A 27,020-nucleotide genomic window follows, 5' to 3' on the forward strand; every position below is an offset into this window, starting at 1 on the left:
ATGGGAATCTGAGTTTTGACACAGATGAAGTGCACAACACCAGGAGTCGAAAGCTGAGACAGGCGAGAACAACTAGGACAAAACAAACCTTACAGATGTCAGGAAGCAGAGCAACAGTCTGTTCTGGAGTGGCAGATGAAAGGCAGACAGAGTGTGCACATTAGCCAACAGAACATAACTGGTTAGCAGCAGTCAAAGTAATGACTGCTTTCTTATGTGAAATCTAACCAAAGATATTCAGACATATCCAAGTAACACTTCCTTCCAAATTCCTAACGCAATGATCTGCCAAAATGAGCAACAACAAAACTAAGAAGACAAAAGCTCCACTTGAAGAGACTGTTTGCTCCGAACTAATTCACTAAAAGGAATGCTCAAGAGTTTAAAGCATGGTCTTGTTTTCGGTAACAGAACTGTTAGAGTGACCTATACCTTCATGCCTTATGGAGGGGCTGGGTGACTCTGAGCTGTGTGGCAGCTCCGAGGCTCTGCATATGTTGATCGCAGTGCTGATCCTGTTCCCAGCAGGATCTCAAAGATCCACGCAAAAGATATAACATGAAGCGGAGGTATAGCATGGTGATAGTGGAACTGGGCTAGTAATCCTGTGGGCCAGGATAACATTATTGGGACACAGATTCAAATCTCAGCAATGGTACTGGGAGCATTTACTGTATGTGGCGTGGTGGCTCAGTGGTTAGCCCTGCATCACACCAGGGTTCCAGGTTCGATTCCACCCTCGGGTGACTGACTGTGTGGTGTTTGTACATTCTCCCCGTGTCTGTGTGGGTTTCCTCTGGGTGCTCCGGTTTCCTCCCACAGTCCAAAGATGTGCAGGTCAGGGTGAATTGGCCATGGGAAATGTGTGGTCATGGAGAGAGGATGGGATGCTGTCGGGAGGGTTGATGCAAACTCGATGGGTCAAAGGCCTCTTCCCTCACTGCAGGGATTCTAACGCTAATAATAAATCTGAACATCAAGTTAGTTTCTGTCGTGGTGAACATGCCAATATTCATCAAACATCATAAAAACCTATCGGCTTCACTCATTCCCTTCTGGGAAGGAAGTCTGTCATCCTTACCCAATCTGGCCGCCATGTGACTCCAGACCCAGAACAATGTGATTAATTCCCAGTTGCCCCTCTGGATTGGCTGAGCGAACCGCTCAGTTCAAGGGTAACTAGATATGGGTAACACAATCCAGCCAAATCCAGCAATACACCCGCACCTTAAAAGAACCCAAAAAGGCATTTTCCGGAGGGGATTATGTATAAGAAAACGGGGAACTATAGAATGATTGATCAGTGATGTCTGAAGAGTCTTTGAAAAGAGGGTGAACAGGAGAGGTAAACTAATTTACAGAAAGAACTTGAGATTATATCTGACCTGGGATCTATCAGCTCAACTGATCACAGTGAGTGCAGAAGAACTGAGCAGAAAAGGGACTGCACACTCTTTGTTCTATGCAATAATTTGAACAGATGAGAATGGTCACCTCACTGAAGCAGAAATACAAAAACATAAGTTCAAATCTGCTCTCCTACAACTGGTCTGGGAGAAAGTGAGGACTGCAGATGATGGAAATCAGAATTAACGAGTGTGGTGCTGGAAAAGCACAGCCGGTCAGACAACATCCGAGGAGCAAGAGAGTCAATGTTTCGAGCATAAATTCTTCATCAGGAATTCCAGATGAAGAGTTATGCTCGAAATATCGACTCTCCTGCTCCTTGGATGTTGTCTGACCAGCTGTGCTTTTCCAGCACCACACTTTTTGACTACAATTGGTTTGGACACATTTACTGATCCCAGCCATCTAAAAGCCTTCACCATCGGGATATATACCTCAGTACACTGTGTTTAATTTAGCCAACGTGATATAAATGTTGTCAAAACACAATGATCTGTTTGCCGACACGATTAAAGCAATGTGTCAACTCACGGCCGCCCTCCCACGTGCTGAGTGTATCAAAGGTGATCCATGATGTCACTGAGTGCAATAGTATGCCCAATGGATAGCAGTCCAGTCAACAACACCCACATCCCGTGTATACATGGTAACGGCATAATCCCATTAATCCCAAAACAATCCTTTATAAATTGGAAAAGAGAAACAATAGTTTATGGATTGTACTCAAAGGGCAGCCTCAGCACAGCTGCCAAAAACATAACTCAAGTTTCTGAGGAAGGGTTACTAAGCTAACTCTGACTTCTCTCCACAATGTTGCTAGACCTGCTGAGCTTTTCCAGCAATTTTTGTTTTTGTTACCAAACAGAACGTGTGCAATATTCACACCAACGACTCTGTCTCGAACAGCTCTGCAAGTTTAATTCACTTGATGACCTTGACTTATAGACTGGAACCACGGTTGGCTTTTTCTTGAAGGCATGCATGCGCCTGAGCATAAACATATTCAGCTTTAAGCAATCTCTTCCTGGTTTTATCCCATCATTTATGGTCTGGGATGATCACAAAGTATTTACTCAAAGGTAAAGTAGCTGCACTTTATCCTTTCCTTCCCAGGTCAGGACAGCTCTGATCATCCATGCACAGCACAGGACTTTTCCAAACGACATTCAGACTGAAAGAAATCTTTCTCTAGGCTTTGGATATATCCCTAATGCTTAAAACAAATGTATCCTGAATGTTTAAACTGGAGCTTTTCTTTCTTATTTGGTTAGAAAACACAAACAATGCACACAAAACACAATTCATTCTAAAAGGAGGCCTCAAAAACTGTTGTAAAGTATATTACAATAGTCACACAAATATGTCCATGATCTTCAATAACTTCATCACATTCAACACCCACCCCATCCTCACCATTAACACCCATCCCATCCATCACCATCAACACCCACCCCATCCTCACCATTAACACCCATCCCATCCGTCACCATCAACACCCACCCCATCCTCACCATTAACACCCATCCCATCCGTCACCATCAACACCCACCCCATCCATCACCTTCAACACCCACCCCATCCTCACCATTAACATCCATCCCATCCGTCACCATCAACACCCACCCCATCCATCAACTTCAACACCCACCCCATCCTCACCATTAACACCCACCCCATCCATCATCATCAACATCCAACCTCATCCATCATCATCAACACCCACCCCATCCATCACCATCAACACCCACCCCATCCATCACCATCAACACCCATCCCATCCGTCACCATCAACACCCACCCCATCCGTCACCTTCAACACCCACCCCATCCATCACCATCAACACCCACCCCATTCATCACCTTCAACACCCACCCCATCCGTCACCATTAACACCCACCCCATCCATCACCATCAACACCCACCCCATCCATCACCATCAACATCCAACCTCATCCGTCACCATCAACACCCACCCCATCCTCACCATTAACACCCACCCCATCCATCACCATCAACACCCATCCCATCCATCACCATCAACACCCACCCCATCCTCACCATTAACACCCATCCCATCCGTCACCATCAACACCCACCCCACCCCATCCTCACCATTAACACCCACCCCATCCATCATCATCAACATCCAACCTCATCCATCATCATCAACACCCACCCCATCCATCACCATCAACACCCACCCCATCCATCACCATCAACATCCAACCTCGTCCGTCACCATCAACACCCACCCCATCCTCACCATTAACACCCATCCCATCCGTCACCATCAACACCCACCCCATCCATCACCATCAACACCCACCCCATCCATCACCATCAACACCCACCCCATCCATCACCTTCAACACCCACCCCATCCTCACCATTAACACCCACCCCATCCATCACCATCAACACCCACCCCATCCGTCACCATCAACATCCAACCTCATCCGTCACCATCAACACCCATCCCATCCATCACCATCAACACCCATCCCATCCATCACCATCAACACCCATCCCATCCATCACCATCAACACCCACCCCATCCTCACCATTAACACCCACCCCATCCATCACCATCAACACCCACCCCATCCATCACCATCAACATCCAACTTCATCCATCACCATCAACAACCACCCCATCCATCACCATCAACACCCACCCATCCGTCACCATCAACACCCACCCCATCCATCACCATCAACATCCAACCCCATCCATCACCATCAACACCCACCCCATCCATCACCGTCAACACCCACCCCATCCATCACCGTCAACACCCACCCCATCCATCACCATCAACACCCACCCCATCCATCACCATCAACACCCACCCCATCCATCATCAACACCCACCCCGTCTGTCACCATCAACACCCATCCCAGCCGTCACCTTCAACACCCGTCCCATCCGTCACCATCAACACCCACCCCATCCGTCACCATCAACACCCACCCCATCCGTCACCATCAACACCCACCCCGTCTGTCACCATCAACACCCATCCCAGCCGTCACCTTCAACACCCGTCCCATCCGTCACCATCAACACCCACCCATCCGTCACCATCAACACCCACCACATTCATCACCATCAACACCCACCCCATCCGTCACCATCAACACCCACCCCATCCGTCACCATCAACACCCGTCCCATCCGTCACCATCAACACCCACCCCATCCGTCACCATCAACACCCACCCCATCCGTCACCATCAACACCCACCCATCCGTCACCATCAACACCCACCACATTCATCACCATCAACACCCACCCCATCCGTCACCATCAACACCCACCCCATCCGTCACCATCAACACCCACCCCATCCGTCACCATCAACACCCGTCCCATCCGTCACCATCAACACCCACCCCATCCGTCACCATCAACACCCACCCCATCTATCACTGATGCAGAGTAGTAGCAGCGTGTACCTTCTGTAATCTACTCTGCAGGAACCCAGTAGTCCGATTCCAAAAGGACTACCTGAACCCAAGACAATCATCATGTCGCAGGACAAGGGCAGCAGATATGTGAGAACACCACTCCCTGCAAGTTGCCCTCCAAGCCCCTCATCATCCTGACTTGGAAATCGATCGCCATTCCTTCACTGACCCTCGGTCAAAATCTCTGAACTATCTCCACGGCATTGAGTTTTGGCCCAGCCAATGATGTCTCCATCCCATGAGGGATTGTTAAAAATGACTGAATTTTTTTTATATTTAATGAACTGTCCAATTCATTCAAGTCTGTGACACGCTATTTCTTAAAAAACAATTTGCATTTTACCACTGTTACCAAACATCAAAGACACTTCAAAAGATTACAAACAGGCTGACAAAAATTCGACCAACAAAAACAGGAACAGCTAGCAAAATTTAGCAGGTCTGGCAGCGTGTGTGGAGAGAGGGAGAGAAAGCAGAGTTAATGTTTTGATGCTGGTGACTCCTCATCAATACAGCCACTGGACCCAAAACATTAATTTCACTTTCACTCCACAGATACTGCCAGACCTGCTGAGCTTCTCCAGAAATTTATATTTATGTTTCAGATTTCTAGCATCCATAGTTCTTTATTTTATAAAAATTATACCAAGCCAGCTGAGAGCGCATTATGGGGAGAAAGTGAGGAACGCAGATGCTGGAGAACAGAGTCAAAAAGCGTGGTGTTGGAAAAACACAGTCGGTCGGGAGCATCGAGGAGGAGAGTCGACGTTTTGAACGTAAGCCTTTCATCAGGAATGTTAGCGGCATAGTCAACGGTGGCGGTGGTCTGTGCAGTGCGGGGGCGGAAGTGACGTCATTGTTTGTCGCAGTGGTGTTGGCTGTAGCAGCTGCGTGGCTAATGGCATCTGAGCGATTTCGGAGGAGCTGTAAGTCTGGGAAAGATTACAAAGTAAGGGAGGGGTGATGCCACTAAGAGATATGAGAAATAAGGTGAGAGTTTTAGAATGGAGTTGCTGAAGTATTGGGAGGTCAGCAAGCACAGTGGGTGATGGGTAATTATGACAATGCAAGTCCGGATATGATTAGATTAGATTAGACTTACAGTGTGGAAACAGGCCCTTCGGCCCAACAAGTCCACACCGACCCGCCGAAGCGAAACCCACCCATACCCCTACATTACCCCTTACCTAACACTACGGGCAATTTAGCATGGCCAATTCACCTAACCCGCACATCTTTGGACTGTGGGAGGAAACCGGAGCACCCGGAGGAAACCCACGCAGACACGGGGAGAACGTGCAAACTCCACACAGTCAGTCGCCTGAGTCGGGAATTGAACCCGGGTCTTCAGGCGCTGTGAGGCAGCAGTGCTAACCACTGTGCCACCGTGCCGCCCACTGTGCCACCGTGCCCGAGCAGCTGAGTTTTCAATTTGGCTGGAAATTTGCTCCCTGTTTTCCATGCAGCCACATCACTACACATGATTCTTAAGGCCCTTCATGTGTCACTTGAGAACTTGGCCCCAGTTCCACATTGCTGGAGATTTGGCTTCTGCTCTATAGAGAAAATCATAAATCTCCTAACAAGGTCAGCCATGGCTTTCCTTCCAATTCACGTAGTGACCAGAAATCACATACAACATGAAGGGCACCCAATTCACACACAGCCTGGTTTGCTTTGTCTCCCTCTTGGCATCTTTCTCAGCCCATAAAGCGTGACATCAAAACCTACCCAACAATTAATAAGATTTAGAAATGGGGACAGAACGCAGTATTCCCCTGTTAGAAAATCCTTGCCTTTATACAGCCCAAGCAAAGTGTTTCACAGGCAATGACATAGAGTGGAAGGGTTGTTGTAGAACAGCAGACTGTTTGTGCACAGCTAACTCCCACGTGATGCTGACCGATGGGTCAATATTGCAATGAAACAAACAGGAACAGAAAGTGCTGGAGAAACTCAGCAGGGCTGGCAGCAGGTGACTCAGAGGTAGGTGGAGGGACAGATAGTGTAGAGGAAGGGGGGAGGCTGCAGAAGGACTTGAACATGTTAGGGGAGTGAGCAAAGGAGTGCCAAGTGGAACACAATGTGAGAAAGTATCCCAGTGGGAGAAGAGGAGCAGACTATTTTATAAATGGGAAAAGGCTTTAGAATTCTGAAGCACAAAGGAATTTGGAAGTCCAAGTTCAGGATGGAGAGAGGATGTTTCGACTAAATAGGAGACTGGGACCCGAGAGAACAGCCTCAGAGGGAGCCAGGACCCTCCAGAACTCAGATGAGGAGGAATTTCTTCAGCCAGAAGGCGAGGAATCTGTGAAACTCATTGCTGCAGAGGGCTGAGAAGGCCAAGTCAGACAGTGTGTTTAAGGCAGAGATAGATCGGCTCATGATTATTCAGGGGGTCAAGGGTTATGGGGAGAAGGCAGGATTCATACTAGTGACATGAGGACTGGGGTAGGGTTGTGCAGGGGCAGGGATGTGGCTGATAGGTGGATCCTGGAGAGAAAGAGGAGTAGCCAGACACAGGGATTGTTCACGGTATATCAGGGAAGGAAGGCAGCTCGATATCTGACAATGGGGACCAAGAGTGGGTGACGAATTGACCAGGCCACCAGACCCAATAGTGACCATTGGATCTTGTAATTCTACCTGGGGGAGGAGATTGCATCTCACCCATAATGCGGCACCTGTGACAGTGCAGCACTCCCTCAGTACTGCACTAACAGCCAGGAGTTTACACACAAATCTCTGCCATGGAACTTGAACCCACAGTCTTATGGCTCACAGCCCAGAGACTTCATGCTCCAGCATTGGATCACCTTCTCTACAATCTCTCCACTTGCCACAGAATTGCAAAATGGTTTGAAAGGAGGTATCGGTACATATTTCTGGTATTTTTCACTTACCTATCGCCACTATCAGTTTCTAGTTACAGATAGTATCAGTCACTATTTACAAAGTGCAGCTTCCAGCAGTCAGTGCAGCCTGACCTGGCCCTGTGGATTAAGGCTTGGCCCCCATTGGACATTTGTACCTAACCCAGCAATGTTTATCTTAGCTCACGTAATGTAACTCATTCGATTTAGAGGGAGTACATGAGTACGGATGGTGAACTGGCTCATGGGCAGGAAACAGTGAGGTGGGGGAAGGGGCTTTATCAGGTTGACCAGTGGGGTTTCACAATACTGGGACAGTAACAGTTTACAACATATTAATGACTTGGAGGAAGCAAGTGAACATACTGTAATCAAATGTGTAGATGACAAAAAAAATTAATGGAAAGGCAGATTGTGAGGGGGAATATAAATGTTTTGCAGAGAGATGCTGACAAGCTAAGGACTGGAACATAGGAATTAGGCCGTTCAGCCCATTCTGCCATTTAACATGATCTTATCGAGGTCTCAACTCCACTTTCCTGTCTCCATCCTTTCTTAGATTACTTACTTACAGTGTGGAAACAGGCCCTTCAGCCCAACAAGTCCACACCGACCCTCCGAAGAGCAACCCACCCAGACCCATTCCCCTGCATTTACCCCTGCCCCTAACACTACAGGCAATTTAGCATGGCCAATTCACTTAACCTGCACATTTGTTGGATTGTGGGAAGAAACCGAAGCACCTGGAGGAAACCCACGCAGACACAGGGAGAATGTGCAAACTCCACATAGACAGTCGCTTGAGGCGGGAATTGAACCCGGGTCTCTGGCGCTGTGAGGCAACAATACTAACCACTGTGCCACCGTGCTGCTTTTCATCAGAAATATATCTATTTCTTTCTTGAATCTGTCGATTGATTCTGCCCCCAATTCAATTGGGGGGGTAGTAAGTTCACAGATTCATAACCCTCAGAGGGAAGTTGTTTCTCTTCATCTCAGTTTGGAAGCTACCTCCTCTCACTCTGTATCTATAACCACTTGTTCATGATGTCCCACAGAGGGGAGCATCTGTTCCGCATCCACCTCATCAATCTCCTGTAGCATTTTATACACCTCAATCAAATAAGTAGGCAAGAAGTTGGCAAATGGAGCACAATGTGAGAAAATGTGACGTTATTCCCTTTGGAATGGAGAACAAAACCAGTATTATTTAACTGGAGTAAAACTGCAGAAAGCTGTAACACAGAGGGACTCGGGCGGTGGGGAGGAGCGAAACATAGAAAGCTAACACACAGCAGCAGCAGCAGCTGCATGGTGGCCCTTAGCTCAAGAGGTTGGTGTGTAAGAGAAAGGAAGTCTCACTGTGGCTGTACAAGGTGCTGGTGAGACCACTTCTGGTGCACTGTGAACAGTTTTGGTTCCCCGTACTTCAGGAAAAATATTATATCATCGTAGGCAGTTTGGAGAAGGAGGGATGGAGGGACTACCTTATGATCAAAGACTAAACAAGTTGGGACTGCACTCACCGGAGTTTAGATGAATGAAAGGTGACCTCAGTGAAACATGTCAGATTCTTAAGGGGCTTGACGGGGTAAATGCTGAGAGGGTGTTTCCCCTCCTGGGAGACTCTAGGACCAGGGGGCACAGTCTCAGTGTAAAGGGGGATCAATTTAAGAATGAGGAGGAGGAACAAGGCATGAGTTGCAAGGTACTGAAAGAAGCAGGTTTATTACAGCTCCATATATATGTAAACATTAAAGACACAGGCATTTCAGAGTATGGGCTAATATTGAGCTATTCAGTTATAAACCTTAGCACACTTTCACCATGTCATGCTTCAAGACCATAAGACATAGGAACAGAAGTAGGCCATTCAGCCCATTGAGTCTACACTGCTATTCAATGGCTGAAGTGATAATCTTCAACTCCACCATCCTGCCTTTTCCCCATAATCCATGATTCCCTTCCTGATGAAATATCTGTCTGTCTCAGCCTTGAATACACTTAATGACCCAGCCTCAACAGTCCTCTGCAGTAAGGAATTCTGCAGATCCACACCTCTCCTACAGGAGAAAGTATTCATCTCTGTCTTAAATGGGTGACCCCTCATTCTAAGATAACGCCCTCCACTCCCAGACTCTCCCACAAGGTGAAACAATCTTTAAACATCTACCTGCTCAAGCCCCTAAGAACCTTAAATAAAAACTGAAAGGACTGCGGCTACTGTAAATCAGAAACAAAAACAGAAGTTGCTGGAAAAGCTCAGCAGGTCTGGCAGCATCTGTGAAAAGAAAGCAGAGTTAATGTTGTGGGTCCAGTGACCCTTCCTCAGAACCATAAGTCCCTAAGAATCTTGTATGTTTCAATAAGGTCACCTTTGATTAACAGCTAATCACCCTCCACTTACCCTGCCCCCACTCAGTCTGCTATTATGCTCCAACCATTGTCACCCATTACACAGTCCCCAATAACAGCTATTCACCCTCCCAGCAGATTGTTATCCACTCCTTTGTCTGTCTAACTGTTCTTCTCTCGCTTTGGGCTCTATCCCCACCTACTGTTTACACTTTACCCCCTTCCCCCGCCCTGTCTTTTGCATAGAAACCAACTTTTTCCTAGCTACCATAAATTCTGAGGAAGGGTCACCGGATCCAAAACGTTTACTCTGATTTCTCTCCACAGACGCTGCCAGACCTGCTAAGCTTTTCCATCAGTTTCAATTTCTGTTTCACTTTTATTCTTCTATATTCCATTGAGTATAGACCCAATCCTACTCAACCTCTCATCATAAGACAGTCCCTCCATATCTGGGATCAGCTGAGTAAACCTTCTCTGGTCTGCCTCCAATGTCATTGGATTCCCCGAAACATCGATTTTCCTGCTCCTCGGATGCTGCCTGACCTGCTGTGCTTTTCCAGCACCTCACTGATCTAGACTCTGATTTACAGTACCTGCAGTCCTTGTTTTTACCTTCGCCTTCAATGTCAGCCTTTCTTTCCTTCGATAAGAAACCCAAACTGTTCACAATTCTCCAGCTGTAGTCTGACTAGTGCATTGTATAGTTTTAGCAAAATTGCCCTATGTTTATACTTCATTCGCTTTGAAATAAAGATGAACATTAAATCGGCCGTCTCGATCAACTGCTGAACTTGGATACTAGTTTTTTGTGCTTCATGAACAAAGATTCCTCTGTTCAGTAAGTTCCTGCTGTCTTTCTCCATTCCATCAATATTCAGGTCCTGTATTCTCCCTCCCTTGCCTCACCGTTCCTCCATGGCCCCAGGGAGGGTGGTGTCTGAGACGGTGACATTCTCAGGTCACACAAGATGATGGTATCAGGAGCATGGGATAAGTTGCATTTGATTCCACTGGAGGTTAGTGAGGGGTTGTAAAACAGCTTCCAGCTCCGGGGTGACTAATTTGGTTCAGAGATGAAAAGGATTATGAGAGGCCTTTTGTTTATATGTAACAGATGAGACTTCAGGTCAAGTGGTCATGTTTTAGAAGTGACCTGTGTAATGAAATGGGAGTGGTCAGCTCTCTAACTGAGCAATTCAGTCCAGACCTAGTTAGGAGTTCAACTGTGTGGAAACAGGCTCTTTCTCTCCCCTTCTGCCCTTCTAACTTCAACCTGTAAGCATTTGTTCCATTTTTACAGTTTTTTAAGGGGGGTTGATTATTGGGACTGTTGTGGATATTCGGAACAGCATAATTAAGTCTAGTTTGGACAGACTGACTTCTGTAGGGATTCTTTATTTCTGTTCTTTGTGTAATTTTGTGAATAAAGTTTTGTCTATTTTAAAACCTGGGAGTCAACCTCGCTAACTTACTCCAGGTAATTTTCACTGTACACATACCGGAACAAATTACAAAGTATGGTCTGGGCTGCCTGCTCAAGAATGTTCTGAGTGGTCTGGCCTAGTCCATAACACATGGCCCCAGGTAAGATGGCATCTGATACATTGACATTCTCAGTTCCCATAGGATGATGGTATCAGGAGCATGGGATGAGCTGGGCTTGATTCCACTGGAGGTTAGAGAGCGAGGGGTGATTTGATTGTAATGTACCAGAAGCTGAATAGTCTCGACAAGGTGGATGTGGAAAGGATAGTTCCTCTTGTAGGTCTGTCCGGAAGCAGGGAACACTGTTTTTACAAGTTGCCATTTTAGGACAGACATGAAGGGAATATTTTTTCTTCTTAAGTGTTGTGAGGTTTTGGAATTTCTGCCTCAGAAGACAGTGAAGGTACGTCATTGGATATTTTTAAGGCTGAGATCAATAGAATTCCTTGATGATCAAAAATCTAAGGTAATTAAAGGGACAAGGGAATGTGGAATTCAGCACACAAATGGATCAGGCAGGAACTTATTAAATGGTGAAACTGGCTTGAAGGATAAACTGGCTGTTTTCTGAACTGAATGCATCTTAAAGGTACGCTATGTGAGGGACATAACACAACACAGCTCACCCATTCTTCAAACTGGTATTGTGTCATAACAAGGGAGACAGCCGCTCTGTCAACATGGTGAAGACAAGGCAGGTAGCGTACAGACCAACTCTCCCACAGAAAGACAAATCTACAAGGTCTGAAGGTTCAAACGGATTCCTACAAACACCACAGGATTATCTATTTGTCTCAGCAGAGCTATGTTGAGAAACGATGTGGAGGTGCTGGTGTTGGACTGGGGTGGACAAAGTTAAAAATCACTCAACGCCAGAAGTACTAGCTTTTGGAGCGTGGATCAGCACCCCGAAAGCTAGTGCTTCCAAATAAACCTGTTGGATTATAACCTGGTGTTGTGTGATTTTTTTTTAACTATGTTGAGAAAAGCATGGAGTCCTAAGCAGCAACCAACGTCACTAACAAAGGATTGGTCATTTATCCTGTTGCAGGTTGTGGGACCCTGCTGTACACTTACTGCCACCGTTCATTCACTGCAACAGCAACAACACTTCATTGGCTGCAAAGCATGATGGGAAAGGTGCTACAGCAATGAAGCTGCTTTCCCTCTACATGAACTGCTTTGGGATGATGTTTCAGAGATGCTACGCAAATGCAGTGGATGTGGGCGGCATAGTGGCTCAGTGGTTAGCACTGCTGCCTCACAGCACCAGGGTTCAATTCCCGCCTCAGGTGACTGACTGTGTGGAGTTTGCACATTCTCCCCGTGTCTGCGTGGGTTTCCTCCGGGTGCTCCGATTTCCTCCCACAGTCCAAAGATGTGCAGGTCAGGTGAACTGGCCATGCTAAATTGCCCATAGTGTTAGGTGCATTAGTCAGAGGGAAATGGGTCTGGGTGGGTTCCTCTTCGGAGGGTTGGTGTGTGGACTGGTTGGGCCAAAGGGCATGTTTCCATACTGAATGATCGAAACCCTGTGAGAAGGTTAGGCCCACAGCCACATCTCTCCAAACTCCAGAATTTAAACACGCAACCAGCCTCTGGACTGTTTCTCTTAGATTAGAATTCCTACAGTGTGGAAACAGGCCCTTCGGCCCAACCCAGATCCATTCCCCTACCCAGTACTTACCCCTGACTAATACACCAGACCTACACACCCCCTGAACACTATGGGAATTCAACATTGCCAATTCCTACACATCTTTGGATTGTGGGAGGAAGCTGGATCACCCAGAGGGAACCCATGCAGATAAAGGGAGAATGTGCAAACTCCTCACCCAAGGTTGGAATCGAACCCAGGTCCCTGATGCTGTGAGGCTGCAGTGTTAACCACTGAGCCACCATGTAGTTATTAATGGGAGCAGGTTGTAAAGTAGGGAAGTTTGGACATTTAGCAGGCAGTCAACTGAAGAATAACATTTGTTTTTGTCAGCATGCAGGTCAGATAAATATTTTACTGATTCAGCTGGATAAACAACATTTGGTAACGTAACACTGTGAGACTGACGTTTAGTTGCTGCATTTCTATTTAGAGTAGGAGGGAGTGATCTTGAACATTAGCTGCAGATGGCTGGAAATGCTATCATGAAGATCAATAGATTCAGGTATACACCTTGTATGTACAGGCCCTTCCATTATTGGCCATCACTGGGTAAGGACATTCTGCATTGGATGTACAATGCAGACTGTGCCAATCTTACACAGAATTACACAGGGACAGAATCACAGCACTGGTCAGGTTGAGAAGGAGGCCATAGTTCAAATAAGCATCATTACCTTGTGCCAACCGCCTGCCCTTTCCCCATTCCCCTCCACATCATTTCGATTCAGATAATCATCCAATGACCCTCTGAAATGCCTCAATTGAACCTGCCTCCACCACACTTTCAGGCAGTGTATTCCAGACCATAACTACTCACTGGGCTCTTGTGGTACAGCAGGAACTTTCTTACTCTGACCCAGGAAGCCTAGGCTCAAGCCCCAGCAGCTCCAGAGGTCTAAGAAACATCTCCAAACAGAGAGTTTAGAAATTATTGACAAAGGATTGCACCTGGCAGGTATTAACCAGAGGTGTCTGGTGTGCCTTAACCAGCTCAGTATCTATGTGAGAACACTGTAGCCATTCAAATGTAAACGTATTCTAAAGTCAAGCCTTTATTTGCACTAGAGATGATAATGAGATGCAATGTAACAAGCTATGATATGGAATATTTACTGTCCACCACAATTGAGTTTATCTTCTTGGAACACAGGAACAGGAGAAGGCCATTCAGCCTCTTGAGACTGTTTCACCTTTCAATGGGATCATGATTGATCTGTGACCTAACTCAATATTCTTGCCATAGGCCATTACCCTTAGTACCTGCATTTAACAAAAAAAACTACCTCAAACTTAAAATGAACAACTGATCCAGTATCCACTGCTGTTTGTGGAAGAGAGTTCCAAACCCCTCCCAGCCTTTGTGTGTCGAAGTGCTCCCTAACATCGCTCCTGAAGCTCTGGCCCTCATTCTCACATTTTGCCTCTAACTCTAGAATCTCCAACCAGTAGAAATAGTTTCTCTTTAGTTTTTCTGCCTTTTCCTGTTAATGTCTTGAAGACTTCAATCAAACTGCCCCTGAACCTTGTAAATTCAAGAGAAAACAGCTCTCATTTATTTGAACTCTCCTCATAAGTCCAGATATCGCTATTGTAAACCTTTGTTGGACTCCCTCCAAGATCGGTATCTCCTTCCTAAGGTGTGGGGTCCTGATCCACTCACAGTACTCTGAGGGGGGGTTTGTGTATCTCCAGCATCATCTCTGCATCCTTGTACTCCAGCCCTCTGGCCAACATTCCATTAGGCATCTTGATTATTTTCTGTACCAGTTCATGATATTTTAAAGATCTACGCAGTTGAATCCCTAAGTGTCTTTGGATATCTGTAGCTTCATATCATCTAGAAAGTACCCTGATCTATCCTTCTTCGGTTTAAAATGTAGAACCACACATTGCTTACATTGATCTCCATCTGCCACAGATTTGCCCATTCACTTCGTCTATCAATAGCCTTTTGTAAATTTATGCTATCATCTACACTGCCTACAATGCTGCCTAACATGTGTGCCATCAACAAATTTGGATATATCACTTCCTATACCATTAGCTAAGTAATTAATAAATAAGGTGAATAATTAAGACCATAACACAGATCCTGTGGAACACTGCTGTCACATGCTGCCAACTTGAGGACCTATACATTATCCCAATTTTCTGCCATCTGCCAATCAATTTCTCAGCTATGTCAGCAATAAGCCCTCAATGCCATTAACAGGCCCTTATATGGACTTTACCAAAAGCCTTCTGGAAGTCCATATGAACAACATCCAGAGATATTCTCCCGCCCACTGCCTTACTCACCTGTCTTGCTGAAGGCTGAGTGTGGGCATCCTTCCCCAACTGGGACATGCACCTCAGCCTGACAGCAGTGAGGAGGTTCGGTGGCAGAAAATCTAACCACAACATCCCACATCATAACCGCTGTTATAAGAGGTCATAGAGATTGACAGCACAGGAAATGGTCCTTGGGCCCATCACGGGGGTAGACTCTGGTCAAAAACAGACGACTGACCATTCTAATCCCATTTCCTAGTACCTGGCCCATAGCCCTGTGTGCCTTGGCATTGCAACCCCACATCAAAACACTTCTTTAATGTGATGAGGGTTTCTGCCTCTCCCACCCTTACAGGCAGAGAGTTCCAGATTCCCACTCCTCTCTGGGGAAAAAGATTTTTCGCACATCCCCTCTAAAGCTTCTGCCACTTAAATCTATGCCCCCGGTCATGATCGCTCCACCAACGGGTGAAGGTTTCTTCCTGTCTACCCCGGTTTCTGCCTGTCATCACCTTATCCATCTCAATCCTGTCCCCCCTCAATCCCCTCTGCTCCAAGGGAAACAGCCCCAGTCTGTCCAATCTCTCTCCATCACTGAGACTCTCCAGCCCAGACCTACATCCTGGTAAATCTCCCCCTGCCCCCTCTCCAGTGCAATCACATCCCTCCGATAATGTGGATAATGGGGACAGCAGGGAGGACTTAGCCAATGTGAAGAGCAGAAAGACACAGGAGACCCTCTCCCTGCTCTCCTTGGTGCAGGGACGTTCAGGGCAGATTTACTGGAGGGGCTAAAAAAACAGAACAGGCTTTGATCGAGAACATAAAGAGGAACAGTTTCCAGGAGGGTTGGTAAACAGAGGTTACACATTTAAGATCACTGGCAGAAACATCGGAGTGGAATTGAAATTTAGTTCCAATATCGCAAATTGCTCTCACCTGGAACCTGTTGTCTAACAGAGCAGTGGAAGGGGAGTCAATAGTAACTTCCAAAAAGGAATGTGATAAAGACTTGAAAAGTAAAGCAGGCCTACAGGAAAGGGTTTAGGAAGTGTGATGAATCGGCTGGTTCTTTAGAAGCTAGTACATACAGAGATAAATACTAATGCAAGACCCAACTTCCAGGTCAACAATAACGCAGGTGTTACAGATCTCTGTCTACTGACCTCTCCAACTCCCACACCATCTACCCACAACCCCCCCCCCCGCCGCACTCCCCCCCCCCCCCCAAACTCCCACAAATCAGGACATCGTTACTTTACAGTATTCTAGAGTTTTAAAGCAATTATAGAACACTACTTAATTGTAGATCACAGCACCAGTACTCCAATAGCAAACAAAAATAGAAAACAACAAGTTTAATGAAGAAATCCTTACGATGTACGGGCTGTTTGGATCAGATGTGATGGACTCGTTCTGGAGAGTGTTCTGTTGAGTAATGGCATCCTCTCTCTGCTGCAGCTTCTGGTCAGAATGATCATCATCATCGGGACTCTGCAGGGAAAGTAATGGAGAGGTTTTCAAAAGTACAGCAACATGATCCCTTGATCAAACAGATTTCACTGATGTGAGGAACAGTTGTGCCAGGAAATGGCTGAGCTCTATTCTACACTTGTCAAAATCAACCTGGTCAGATGCGTTTTGGAGCAGGTGGGACTTGAACGCAGGCCTCCTAGCTCTGAGGCAGGGACATTACCAACATGCTACAAGAGCCTCCTTGCTGTATCTGAATCAAACAGCTCCAGATGAGTGCACCTGATGTCCAGGAAGATACTAGACTCCACCTGGGCACAGTACCCAGCTCTCCAGACTGACCAACCCTCAACTACAAAGCGCTGGGACACGGGGAACCAGCGGGCTCCACAGTCACCAACTCATCGCGCTCTCTCTTGCTGATGATTGGCTCAATTACCCACCGCTGCTCCATGCTGTCAGCATGAGTTGGGAACCTGGAGAGGTCCCTGAAATGGGAAAAGAGAAGGAAGAAAAATCTCCTCACACCCATAGTCTGCTGAAGCCTTACTGTAAGAGACTGACTGCGATTAATGTTATTTTTGGATATGTTAGAATACACCTTTGCAGTCAATGGACCACTGCCACCGTCACATAGTTAACAGATACACTATCATTGTATCGCATAAAGAGGCCCCACAGTCCCTTTAGCCCTGCCCACGAGTCAAGTAGACACTGGCTGATTGGGTGGTTACCAGATCAGAGAAGACAAATGAATAGTCCCTGGGCTCTGTCCATCAATTCCCACCTTTCCACTGTGGCTGACCCACAACAAACTGCTCGGTTTCCAATAGAGGAAACAAATGTTTTGTCCCGATACAAAGCTGCGGGAATTTCCCTAAAACAACATTAAATCTGTACTTATGTGCGAAACAAAAGTCAACAACAACAAAGAACTGCAAACACTGGAAATCTGAAACAAAAGAAGAAATAGTTGGATACACTCAGCAAATGTTGTGCAGAGTTTGAGGTTTTGATGTGACGTTGAGAACTTTCTCACTGCCACTTGCCAATGACCACATGAGGAGCCCGGAGAGTCAATCCCATTTGAAGGTATTTCTTTCTGGTGGGTCCATCACGATACCCCCATTTCCATTTGCCCCACCTGTAGCTGCTCATTGGACAGGTCCAGTCATATGGTGCCCTGCTTTCCTGCAACTGAAATCTACAACTCCCTCCCTAAGGATATTGTGGGCAGCACATGGACTGCAGCGGTTCAAGAAGGCAGCTCACCCCCACCTTCTCAAGGGGCCACTAGGGACTGGCAATAAATACTGACCCAACCAATGGCATTAATGTCCTAAGAATGAATTTTTAAAAAGCCAATCAGAAAGCAAATAAAACTCTTTATTATACAACTGATGGTCTCACAATTGTCAGTCAAATTGTTCTTCTTCATATACTCCATCATTTTATCTCATTAAACGAGGCTGTTCAACCCCATTGATTTATTTTCAAAACACACGTTGTTTTTATACCCTCTACCTGGGTGATGTTCACACTGTTCTGGAGTTTATTGTTTAACTTCTGTTGAGTTGAGAAAGTAAGAACAAAGCTGGATCGAACACACAAAGCCACTTGAAACCAAGTCACTGCTTGGAGCGTGAGTCAGAGCAAACACAGGTTGAAGTTTTGGTCTTTCACCTGGAAAACCAGGTCATCAAAATTAATTTACCGAGTGAGTCTGGGAGCTCAGTAAGGAGGGCTGCAACTCTCAGTGGGGTGGGGGAAGCTCTCCAAAGTTGTACTGAGCTCTGGCCTGGTGCAGTGGTCTTCAGGTTTGGGCATTAATTCTCACCGAATCATAGAATCCTCAAAGTGCAGATGGAGGACATTCAGTCCGCACTGACCCTTCAAAGAGCATCCCATGCCCACCTGATACCAGGGATTAATCCACCTCATCTCCAAGGCAATTTCCAGCAACCATTCTACCCTAACCTGTACATCTTTACACTGTGGGGGGAAACGCCACATAGACAGTCACCTGAGGCTGGAATTGAACCCAGGGCAGCCACTCAGGTAGGAGATAGTGCTTCCCCTATACAGGGTGCAAGGCAGGTTCACCGGAATGATATGGAGCAAAGGTTTGTATTCTGAATACAGATGATTACATTAATATTCTAGTCGATGTGTCAAAGGTGATTACTGAGTCAGGATGGGGAGATGGAAAGGAACACTGACAAACAGCTTAACACAACTTAAAATGAGAGTATGGGGAACACTTTGGGAACACTTTGTCACACAAAGAGTCATGGAAGTTTGCATCTATCCCTCCTCCAAAAAACTGATGGCCACTCAACTTATTGAAACTGAAATATCAATTGTTTTTTATAAAAGCAAAACACTGCAGTTGTTGGATTTTTGAAATTAAAAAAAATGGAAAATACTCAGCAGGTCAATAGATTTTTATTGGATAAAGAGGTTAAGGGTAATGGAACCAATCAGATAAACGATCAAGATCCAACTGAACAGCAGAAGCTGAACGGCCTCCTCCTGCTCCTGGACTTCAGGGATGTTCATCGCTTCCTCCAAGATACTTTTCTGACCCACTGAGCTTTTCAGAACACCAACTATGTGGGAGGCAAACTAAACCATTGTCACTCTCAGAAAGATACAATTGGAGAAATTCCTTTCCAACTCCCTCAGGCAACCAAGTAAATCCAGGAGACCAGTTACCCAATGACATGTCATCAGACATACTGAACTAAACCCCCCACGATGTCTCCCAACATTCTTATTAACAATGGACCAAACAGAAACACATTTCTGGCATGTTATGATTCCAACAAAATGGAATCTGGAAGCTGGAACATGTTTTCTTTCCAGAAAGGATGCTCTGCGCTACGAGCACGGTTTGTTTCCTGTTAGTTTCACTTAGTGAGGAGGCCCTACCATTTAATCTGCTGCAGCAAGGATTTGGGATTTGCTGTGAACACTCGGTCACTGAATATAATCAACACTCAGGTCAATGAACTTTTGGCTCTTAAAGGAATCATGGGATGTGGTGAACATCAAGAACAGGGGTTTGTGATCAAGGAGCAGGTCATGATTACATTCAATGATGCAGTAATCTCAAAAGGCCAAATGTTCCCGTCTTGTTCCTGTTAGCTCAGTTCTTACATAAAGGGGTGCACTTGCGGCTGTGTGACTGGTCTGTAACGCACAGTGATGTCGATAGCACAAGTTCAATTCCTAAACAGACTGAGGTCATTGTGGCGAGCTGACCCTCAGGTTAAAGCACCACCATCTAACTATGAGATAGGAAGCTGGGACTATCACAACTTTACCTGATATTAAAGAAAGTGCATATAATTACAGATTCATTGAATCCCGACAGTGTAGAAACAGGCCATTTGGCCCAACAAGCCTACTCTGAAAGGTAACCCACCCACAACCATCCCCTTACCCTATTATTCCACATTTACCTCTGAACACGACAGGTAATTTAGCATTCTGGATCAGTGGTGCTGGAAGAGCACAGCAGTTCAGGCAGCATCCAAAGTGCAGCGAAATCGATGTTTCGGGCAAAAGCCCTTCATCGGGTAATTTAGCATGGCTAATTCACCTGACCTGCACATCTTTGGATTGTGGGAGGAAACCGGAGCACCCGGAGGAAACACACAGACACAGGGAGAACGTGCAAACTCCACACAGACAGTCATCTGAGACTGGAATCAAACCCAGGTCCCTGGTACTGGGAGGTAGCAGTGCTAGCTACTGAGCCACAGGGTCGTCCATAATTAATAGAGGGAGGAATCCAAATTGTTAATAATACTATAATGCTGAGTTAATGTGCACATGACATTTACAGTTGACAACCAACAAATCCCTTTGTCAGATCCTCCAACAACATGGAAGTAGTTAAAAGTACTTAAAATCACACATGGTTTGTGCTGTGATGTAAAGAAGTCACATGACCAGTAGATTCAAACTTTCCACATAACGTTCCAAAGAACACAATACAGCACTGGTAGGGCTGGCACGGTGGCTCAGTGATGAGCACTGCTGCCTGACTGTACCAGGGAGCCAGGTTCAATTCCACCTTCACCCAACTGTCTGTGTCTGCACCGTCCAAAGATGTGCAGTTAGGTGGGTTGGTCATGGGAAATACAGGGTTATAGGGAAGGGGGCTGGTGCTGGGTCTCAGTAGGATGATCTTTGGTGGGTTGGTATGGACTTGATGGGTCAAATTGCCTGCTTCCACACCGTAGGAATTCCAAATACTCATCTAAAGAAACAGAGAATTTCACCAACTGCCTCTCGACATCTCTGACCATAATTTACATTTCCTCACATTACATTTTTCAAGGTTTGTGAATTCCTTCCTGCTTTTTCATCTCAGTCCAAATAGATAAACCTTATCCAATAAATGTTTTGATCTGTTAAGTTACAGAGTCAGTCTGATCAGTGTGTAAATGCACATTGTTTTCATGCCTTCCAGTACCTCAAATCATTCTAAATGTGTTTTACTGACAATGAAAGCACGAACCTTCGTGTCCAGAACCAATACTTAAATCGAGCAGAGCATAGGAGATCTAGGAACTATAATTGGCAAGAGATGCAGAGGACAGAGAAGGAAAATGTTTTTGGTGTGTTGTTGGGACAGGGGCCATCTCAAATTGTTGGCTGAATCTAATTCATTTTAATGCCTTGATATTCATGACCAGATGGGATGTAATGACTCAGGAAGCCTGACTGGAAAGGAACATCATTTATTGTTAATTGCAAAATATAGCCACTCTAAACAGTTTGTAGACCCATCCCTTGGTCTGCTTTATGAAGGGCTCAGGTGAGGGGTTCCAGCAGGGAAGGCCACTGCCTGTTACCAAGGCAACTCATACTCAACGAGCACCACAAGGAGATTAATTGGTGATTCACCATCAGCCCTTATAGGGGATTATCACACCTTTCCCCCTCCGAGTGTTCCACCTTGCTTCTGTGACAGTGGGGTGTCTTGCACTGTTTTGTCGTTGGCCCCATTCCTGTTCCTTTCTGGGTCTGGTTGGGGGCTGTATAAAAGGTAGGCCAACGTCGCTTCCGTGAAGACTATTGGCAAGTCAGTCCAGGAGCTCACCCTCAGTGGTGAACTCCGACTGATCTACCACTGCCTCTGTCTCCATCTCCAAGTCTGAGTCATCATAGTCCTAAGGACAGCTCTCGAGTTTTTAGTTGGGCAGAGCTTCCCATTAGCAGGTTGATGTGAAGGACGCTGATGGTGGTGTCTGTCAAAACAATCATCTCCGTGGAGGATGCCCGCTGTCCGTGGTGGTCAACGTGTTTTTTTTTTGTGTGGTCTTCTCCTGGTGTTAAAATGGGAACAGTATGGTATATTGGTATTTGAAGGATGACTCCCTGAATCCATGGAAAGCCATCACCTTTATGTGGACTATATCTCCTGGTTTTAAATCTCAGTCTGGTTTCACCCTTTCTTTGGGCTTCTCAGTTTAGTGCAAGCTTGGGAAAGTCTGAGTCGAAGAGAGTGGCGCTAGAAACGCACAGCCAGTCCTCGCTTTCTCCTTGAACAAGTCAGGCTAAGCTGAGTCCAAAGGTGTAGGCCCACCAATGATTCTGCCAGGGCTATTCCTGTCTTTGTATGTGGCTTTGTCCTGTAGCTGAAGTAGAAATGTCTAAGCTTCATTTCCAAACAGCCTATAGTTTGCTTTCTCATATTACTTTTGTACACTGGGACCTCATCCGCTGCCAGACTGTTTGAGGATGGCTATAGGGTGCCATGTGGATGTGCCTTACCTCACTTGTCTTCATAGAGAACTGGAACTGCCCACTGGGAAATGTCCCGTTACCTAGTTATAAGGACCTCAGGCCTACTGGTGCACAATGATCCATTTTGAATGGACATTGATATAGATTAAGAATGCAGAGCCCATAAAATGCCTTCGATATCTGTGTGTACTCCCACCCAGCATCTCCCCAGCCAATCCCATGGCTGCAATGAAGCTCCTGGTGGGCTGTTCTGATTTTCCTGCTAAACCTTGCACCATACGACCAGGATTTCAATATCTGTGTCTGTGCCAGGCCATCAACATAGTTCCTGCAGGTATTTTCACTTCACAAATTCCTGGATTGTCATTGAAGTATTGGTCACTGACCTGGACATGGGATAACCAACCGGGCTCCACACAAGATAATCTTCTCTACTCAACTCCTGATATAGGATTTCAACTCTTCTATCGGACATACTTGTGATGCACCGTTTAGGATGATATGATGTAACTTTGCAACACAGGGTCCTTTTGGGTCCAAGCATGTGTTTGCTTGGCAAATGCTTGTAGAGAGTTTCCATGAAGTTCAAAGTCATGACTTCATCCATCTTCGGAAGTAGGCTGGTGGCTGTCTGTCGCCCTGGGTGATGTTCCAATGTTTATTCAGAGGCACCTAATGGTAATTCCCAGTGTTGAATCCCAGCTAATGCGATGGGAGGAATCGCCTTAGATTTCCCTGACGAGGCCAAGCAGAGGTCTGAGATCAGTTACTAAGGTGAAAAACTGACTTTGGACACACTGGTTCAACTATCACACCATGAATAGCATGGCCAATTGCTTCTTTCCCAATCTGAAAGCCTCATCCTCTGCCTCAGAACCCTTCAACCCCAGGGCATCAATGTGGACTTCACCAGTTTCCTCATGTTCCCTTCCCCAACCTTACCCCAGTTCCAAACTTCCAGCTCAGCACCGTGCTCATGACCTGTCCCACCTGTCAATCTTCCTTCCTACCTATCTGCTCTACCCTCCTCTCCGACCTATCACCTTTACCCCGTCCTCCATCCACCTATTGCACTCCCAGCAACTTTCTCCCCAGCCCCACCCCTCCCATTTATCTATCCACCCCCTGAGGCTTCCAACCTCATTCCTGATGAAGGGCTCCTGCCTGAAACGTCGATTTTCCTGCTCCTCGGATGCTGCCTGACCTGCTGTGCTTTTCCAGCATCACTCTAATCTTGACTCTAATCTTCAGCATCTGCAGTCCTCACTTTTGCATACTTCCTGTCTGCCTTGTCTAGGGTTTATGATGCATACGTGATTGGAATTCTATCCCAACAATGCGATAATAACCCTGCCATCCCATAGGGGGAGGTGTCACAGGTTACAATGAGTGGTCTCCAGGGATCGTAATTGGCTGATATATTTGTTGACAGTTGTATGGTGTTTGTTAAGGCTTTTGATTGTGGCATTTACCACATTTTGGATTTATTTTTAAACAGGACGTGAAGGGGTGCCAGGTTGGGTATAAATTACCATGAGAAATTCATGGGACCTAGAAAAAGCTTCAGCTGTTGTTGGTTTTTGGAGTTAGAGCCCTTTAATGGCCATTACTTTCTCTTCGAGAGGTTATAATCAGTGCTTGTCAACCCTGGACCCAACACAGGATACCTCCTTTACCTGGAACACACATTTTCCCCTTTCTAGATGGACACCAGCCACAGAAAAACACTGCAAAACCTCCTCACAATTCTCCAAACATTCCTCTGCAGTAGTTCCTGAGATATTCCCCATCCGCCTTTGAGATGTGGTGCAAGCCAATGACACCCCAGAGGGAGGGTCCGTGTCCTCGTAGTGTCCTTAGTGAGCATTTATAGGGATGTACTCCCTGGATAACCACTCGAGCTCCAGCTGGTGGTAGGTGTGGCTCATACTCATTTGGGAAACTATTTGACTCCCATCCTTCCCCGCCCCTCCCCCCCCCAGCCAGCTACCATTCCAATCTTCTGTGTGTCGCGTAGGGTCTCTGTGTAAGTGAGGAGCTCTGTGAGTGTCAGTTTATAATCCCCACTGAAACAGACTGAGTTGTCAGGTTTTAAAATGGGATAACTGATGTTTCAATTCAGACTCGAATTTGGCATGTGCTGCGTACGGGGTCAGCTGTACCTTGTAGTATTCTGGTTTGACCTCTGGGTCTACACGGATCTTGGTGCCTTTTATCTTTTTGATGCCCTCTTTGAAATCCCAATGACTTCGTTTGGATCGTCAGTATCCATTTTAAAGATCTGTTGCCAATTTGGGCAGATTTCCTATAGCCAGTCCCTTCCCAAAAACACAATGAAGGGGAGTCAGACTGTCTGTTGTCCATGGTAACTGGGGGTAAGAGATCCCAAGGGATCCCAGTGCACCTAGCTTTGGGGTCTCACAGGCTTAAAAGCAAAATGCCTCACCAGATTTTCCTAAAGGTTTGCTCCTCAACAACAGACACAGCAGCACCTGTGGTGCTGGAAAAGCACAGAAGGCCAGGCAGCATCAGAGGAGCAGGAAAAGATCCTGCTGAAGGGCTTTTGCCTGAAACGTCAATTTTCCTGCTCCTCGGATGCTGCCTGACCTGCTGTGCTTTTCCAGTACCACTCTGATTACCAGCATCAGCAGTACCCACCTCCGTACAGCAGTATTTGTGTCGCTCTCCGATGTTTTATGTTGATTGGAGCCACTTTGGGAGCAGTGATGCGGGTTAGCTGTATCAGCTCCTCATCCTCAAGTGAAGCCCTGTTTTGAGGTGGCTTTGCCCTTTGACCTTGCCACTACACGTTTCGCCTGTTCCGGTAGCTTTGTCTGGGGTGAACTCTACAACTACAGCTCGGCGTTCCTTATCCACACTGTAATGCAGAGAAACTTCCTATCCCGTTCTGGAATCTTGCAGCTCCTGACTCCAATCGCCCTTCCTTGGCAACCAATAGGATCTACAAGTATTATCCACCGGGGATTGACCTCGATGGTAAGCAGGTCGCCCAAGGGTGAGATCGGTACTGCCAACAGACCCCTGAAGCTCGTGAACCACTTTTTCTGTTCTCTTGGGAAATAGCCTGTCCCCTGGCTTTTCTTAATGTCCAGATCTGGATCAGTCAGTCAGAAGTCACATGACACCAGGTTATAGTCCAACAGGTTTGTTCCCTGGTGTCATGTGGCCTGTGCCTTCATCCACCTCAGTCTAACACCATCACCTCCACATCACGGCTCAGTCAGTAGCTTCCTATAAGTCGCAATATTATTAATTGCTCAAACTCGGTGATCCCAAAGTGCTGACCTGTACACTCAGTGCTTCGGCAATGACCTCAGTCTCATCAAGAACTCAATAACCGGCTCCCAGAAAGTCTCTTTGCCACATTAAACCCATAACACTGGTTTGGGATCACAGTGGTCCACTACTGTATCTATCAGTTTATCAAAGGATTTTGCCTCCACGATTGCTGGGTGGGTCAAACTCCTTACGATGCTCAGGAAGACGACTTTCTGTCAGTGATCTCCTTCTATCTCGTTGGGTGAATAAAATAACTAATTCTTCCAGTGTATTGGGGCTAGTACCCCATACCCGCATGAATGTTCCGGTTACACAAACAGCAGCTCTGATCTAACCAGGATCATTGAAAGGCAAGACTATCTGAAACCTTGCTTTACTCTCATCGCCGATGTAATAACCCAGGGAGCCCGACCGGATAGGAACATCATTTATTCTTGAACCCTAGAATAGAACTAGTACACGTGGCATACATAGGCTAGTCCCAGCCTCAGGCAGACAGCTCTGCTGACCCATCCCTAGGTCTGCTTTATTGTTTTTCCCCATTAAACTAAAAGCACGCTCCAGACATTTCAATTCATAATGTTTAAATTTTTTTTGCTGTTCTCCAAGACACAAATTTCACACAGAAACAGATTATCAACTTCCCATCAATACTGCTTTGCAAAAATGTAAAATTCACCATGCCTCAGAGGCAGGATTTTTAATTCCTTTATCACATAAAATGACTTTCTGAAAAAAAACATCATGCACAGTGATTATTAGAATTCATGATCACTCACTGACCGTCAATCCCATACACATTCTTACAATTGCCTTCCAATAATACAAAGAAAAATGTACTGTTTTAAAGAAGGTACAATCGATGTGGTTTGGTTTTACTACTGATAAAACCCCTGGCTGACCGATAGTGATGGGGCTGGAGCTGCCCAATATATCAGGACCTGGGACAAGCAGAGACTGG

General features: G+C 46.1%; 1 protein-coding gene across 4 annotated transcripts in view; it reads right to left on the reverse strand.

Annotated features, from left to right (window-relative positions):
• Window positions 1-27,020, reverse strand: part of pawr (PRKC, apoptosis, WT1, regulator) — a 165,456-nt gene that overhangs the window by 57,443 nt on the left and 80,993 nt on the right. For all 4 annotated transcript variants that reach the window (XM_060839586.1, XM_060839588.1, XM_060839589.1 and 1 more), the window contains one exon: window positions 16,904-17,020. In XM_060839586.1, coding sequence (XP_060695569.1) covers window positions 16,904-17,020 — 117 coding nt within the window. The remainder of the gene's footprint in view (window positions 1-16,903; window positions 17,021-27,020) is intronic.

Source organism: Hemiscyllium ocellatum, chromosome 19 (assembly GCF_020745735.1).
Source record: "Hemiscyllium ocellatum isolate sHemOce1 chromosome 19, sHemOce1.pat.X.cur, whole genome shotgun sequence".
Classification (NCBI taxonomy): Eukaryota; Metazoa; Chordata; class Chondrichthyes; order Orectolobiformes; family Hemiscylliidae; genus Hemiscyllium; species Hemiscyllium ocellatum.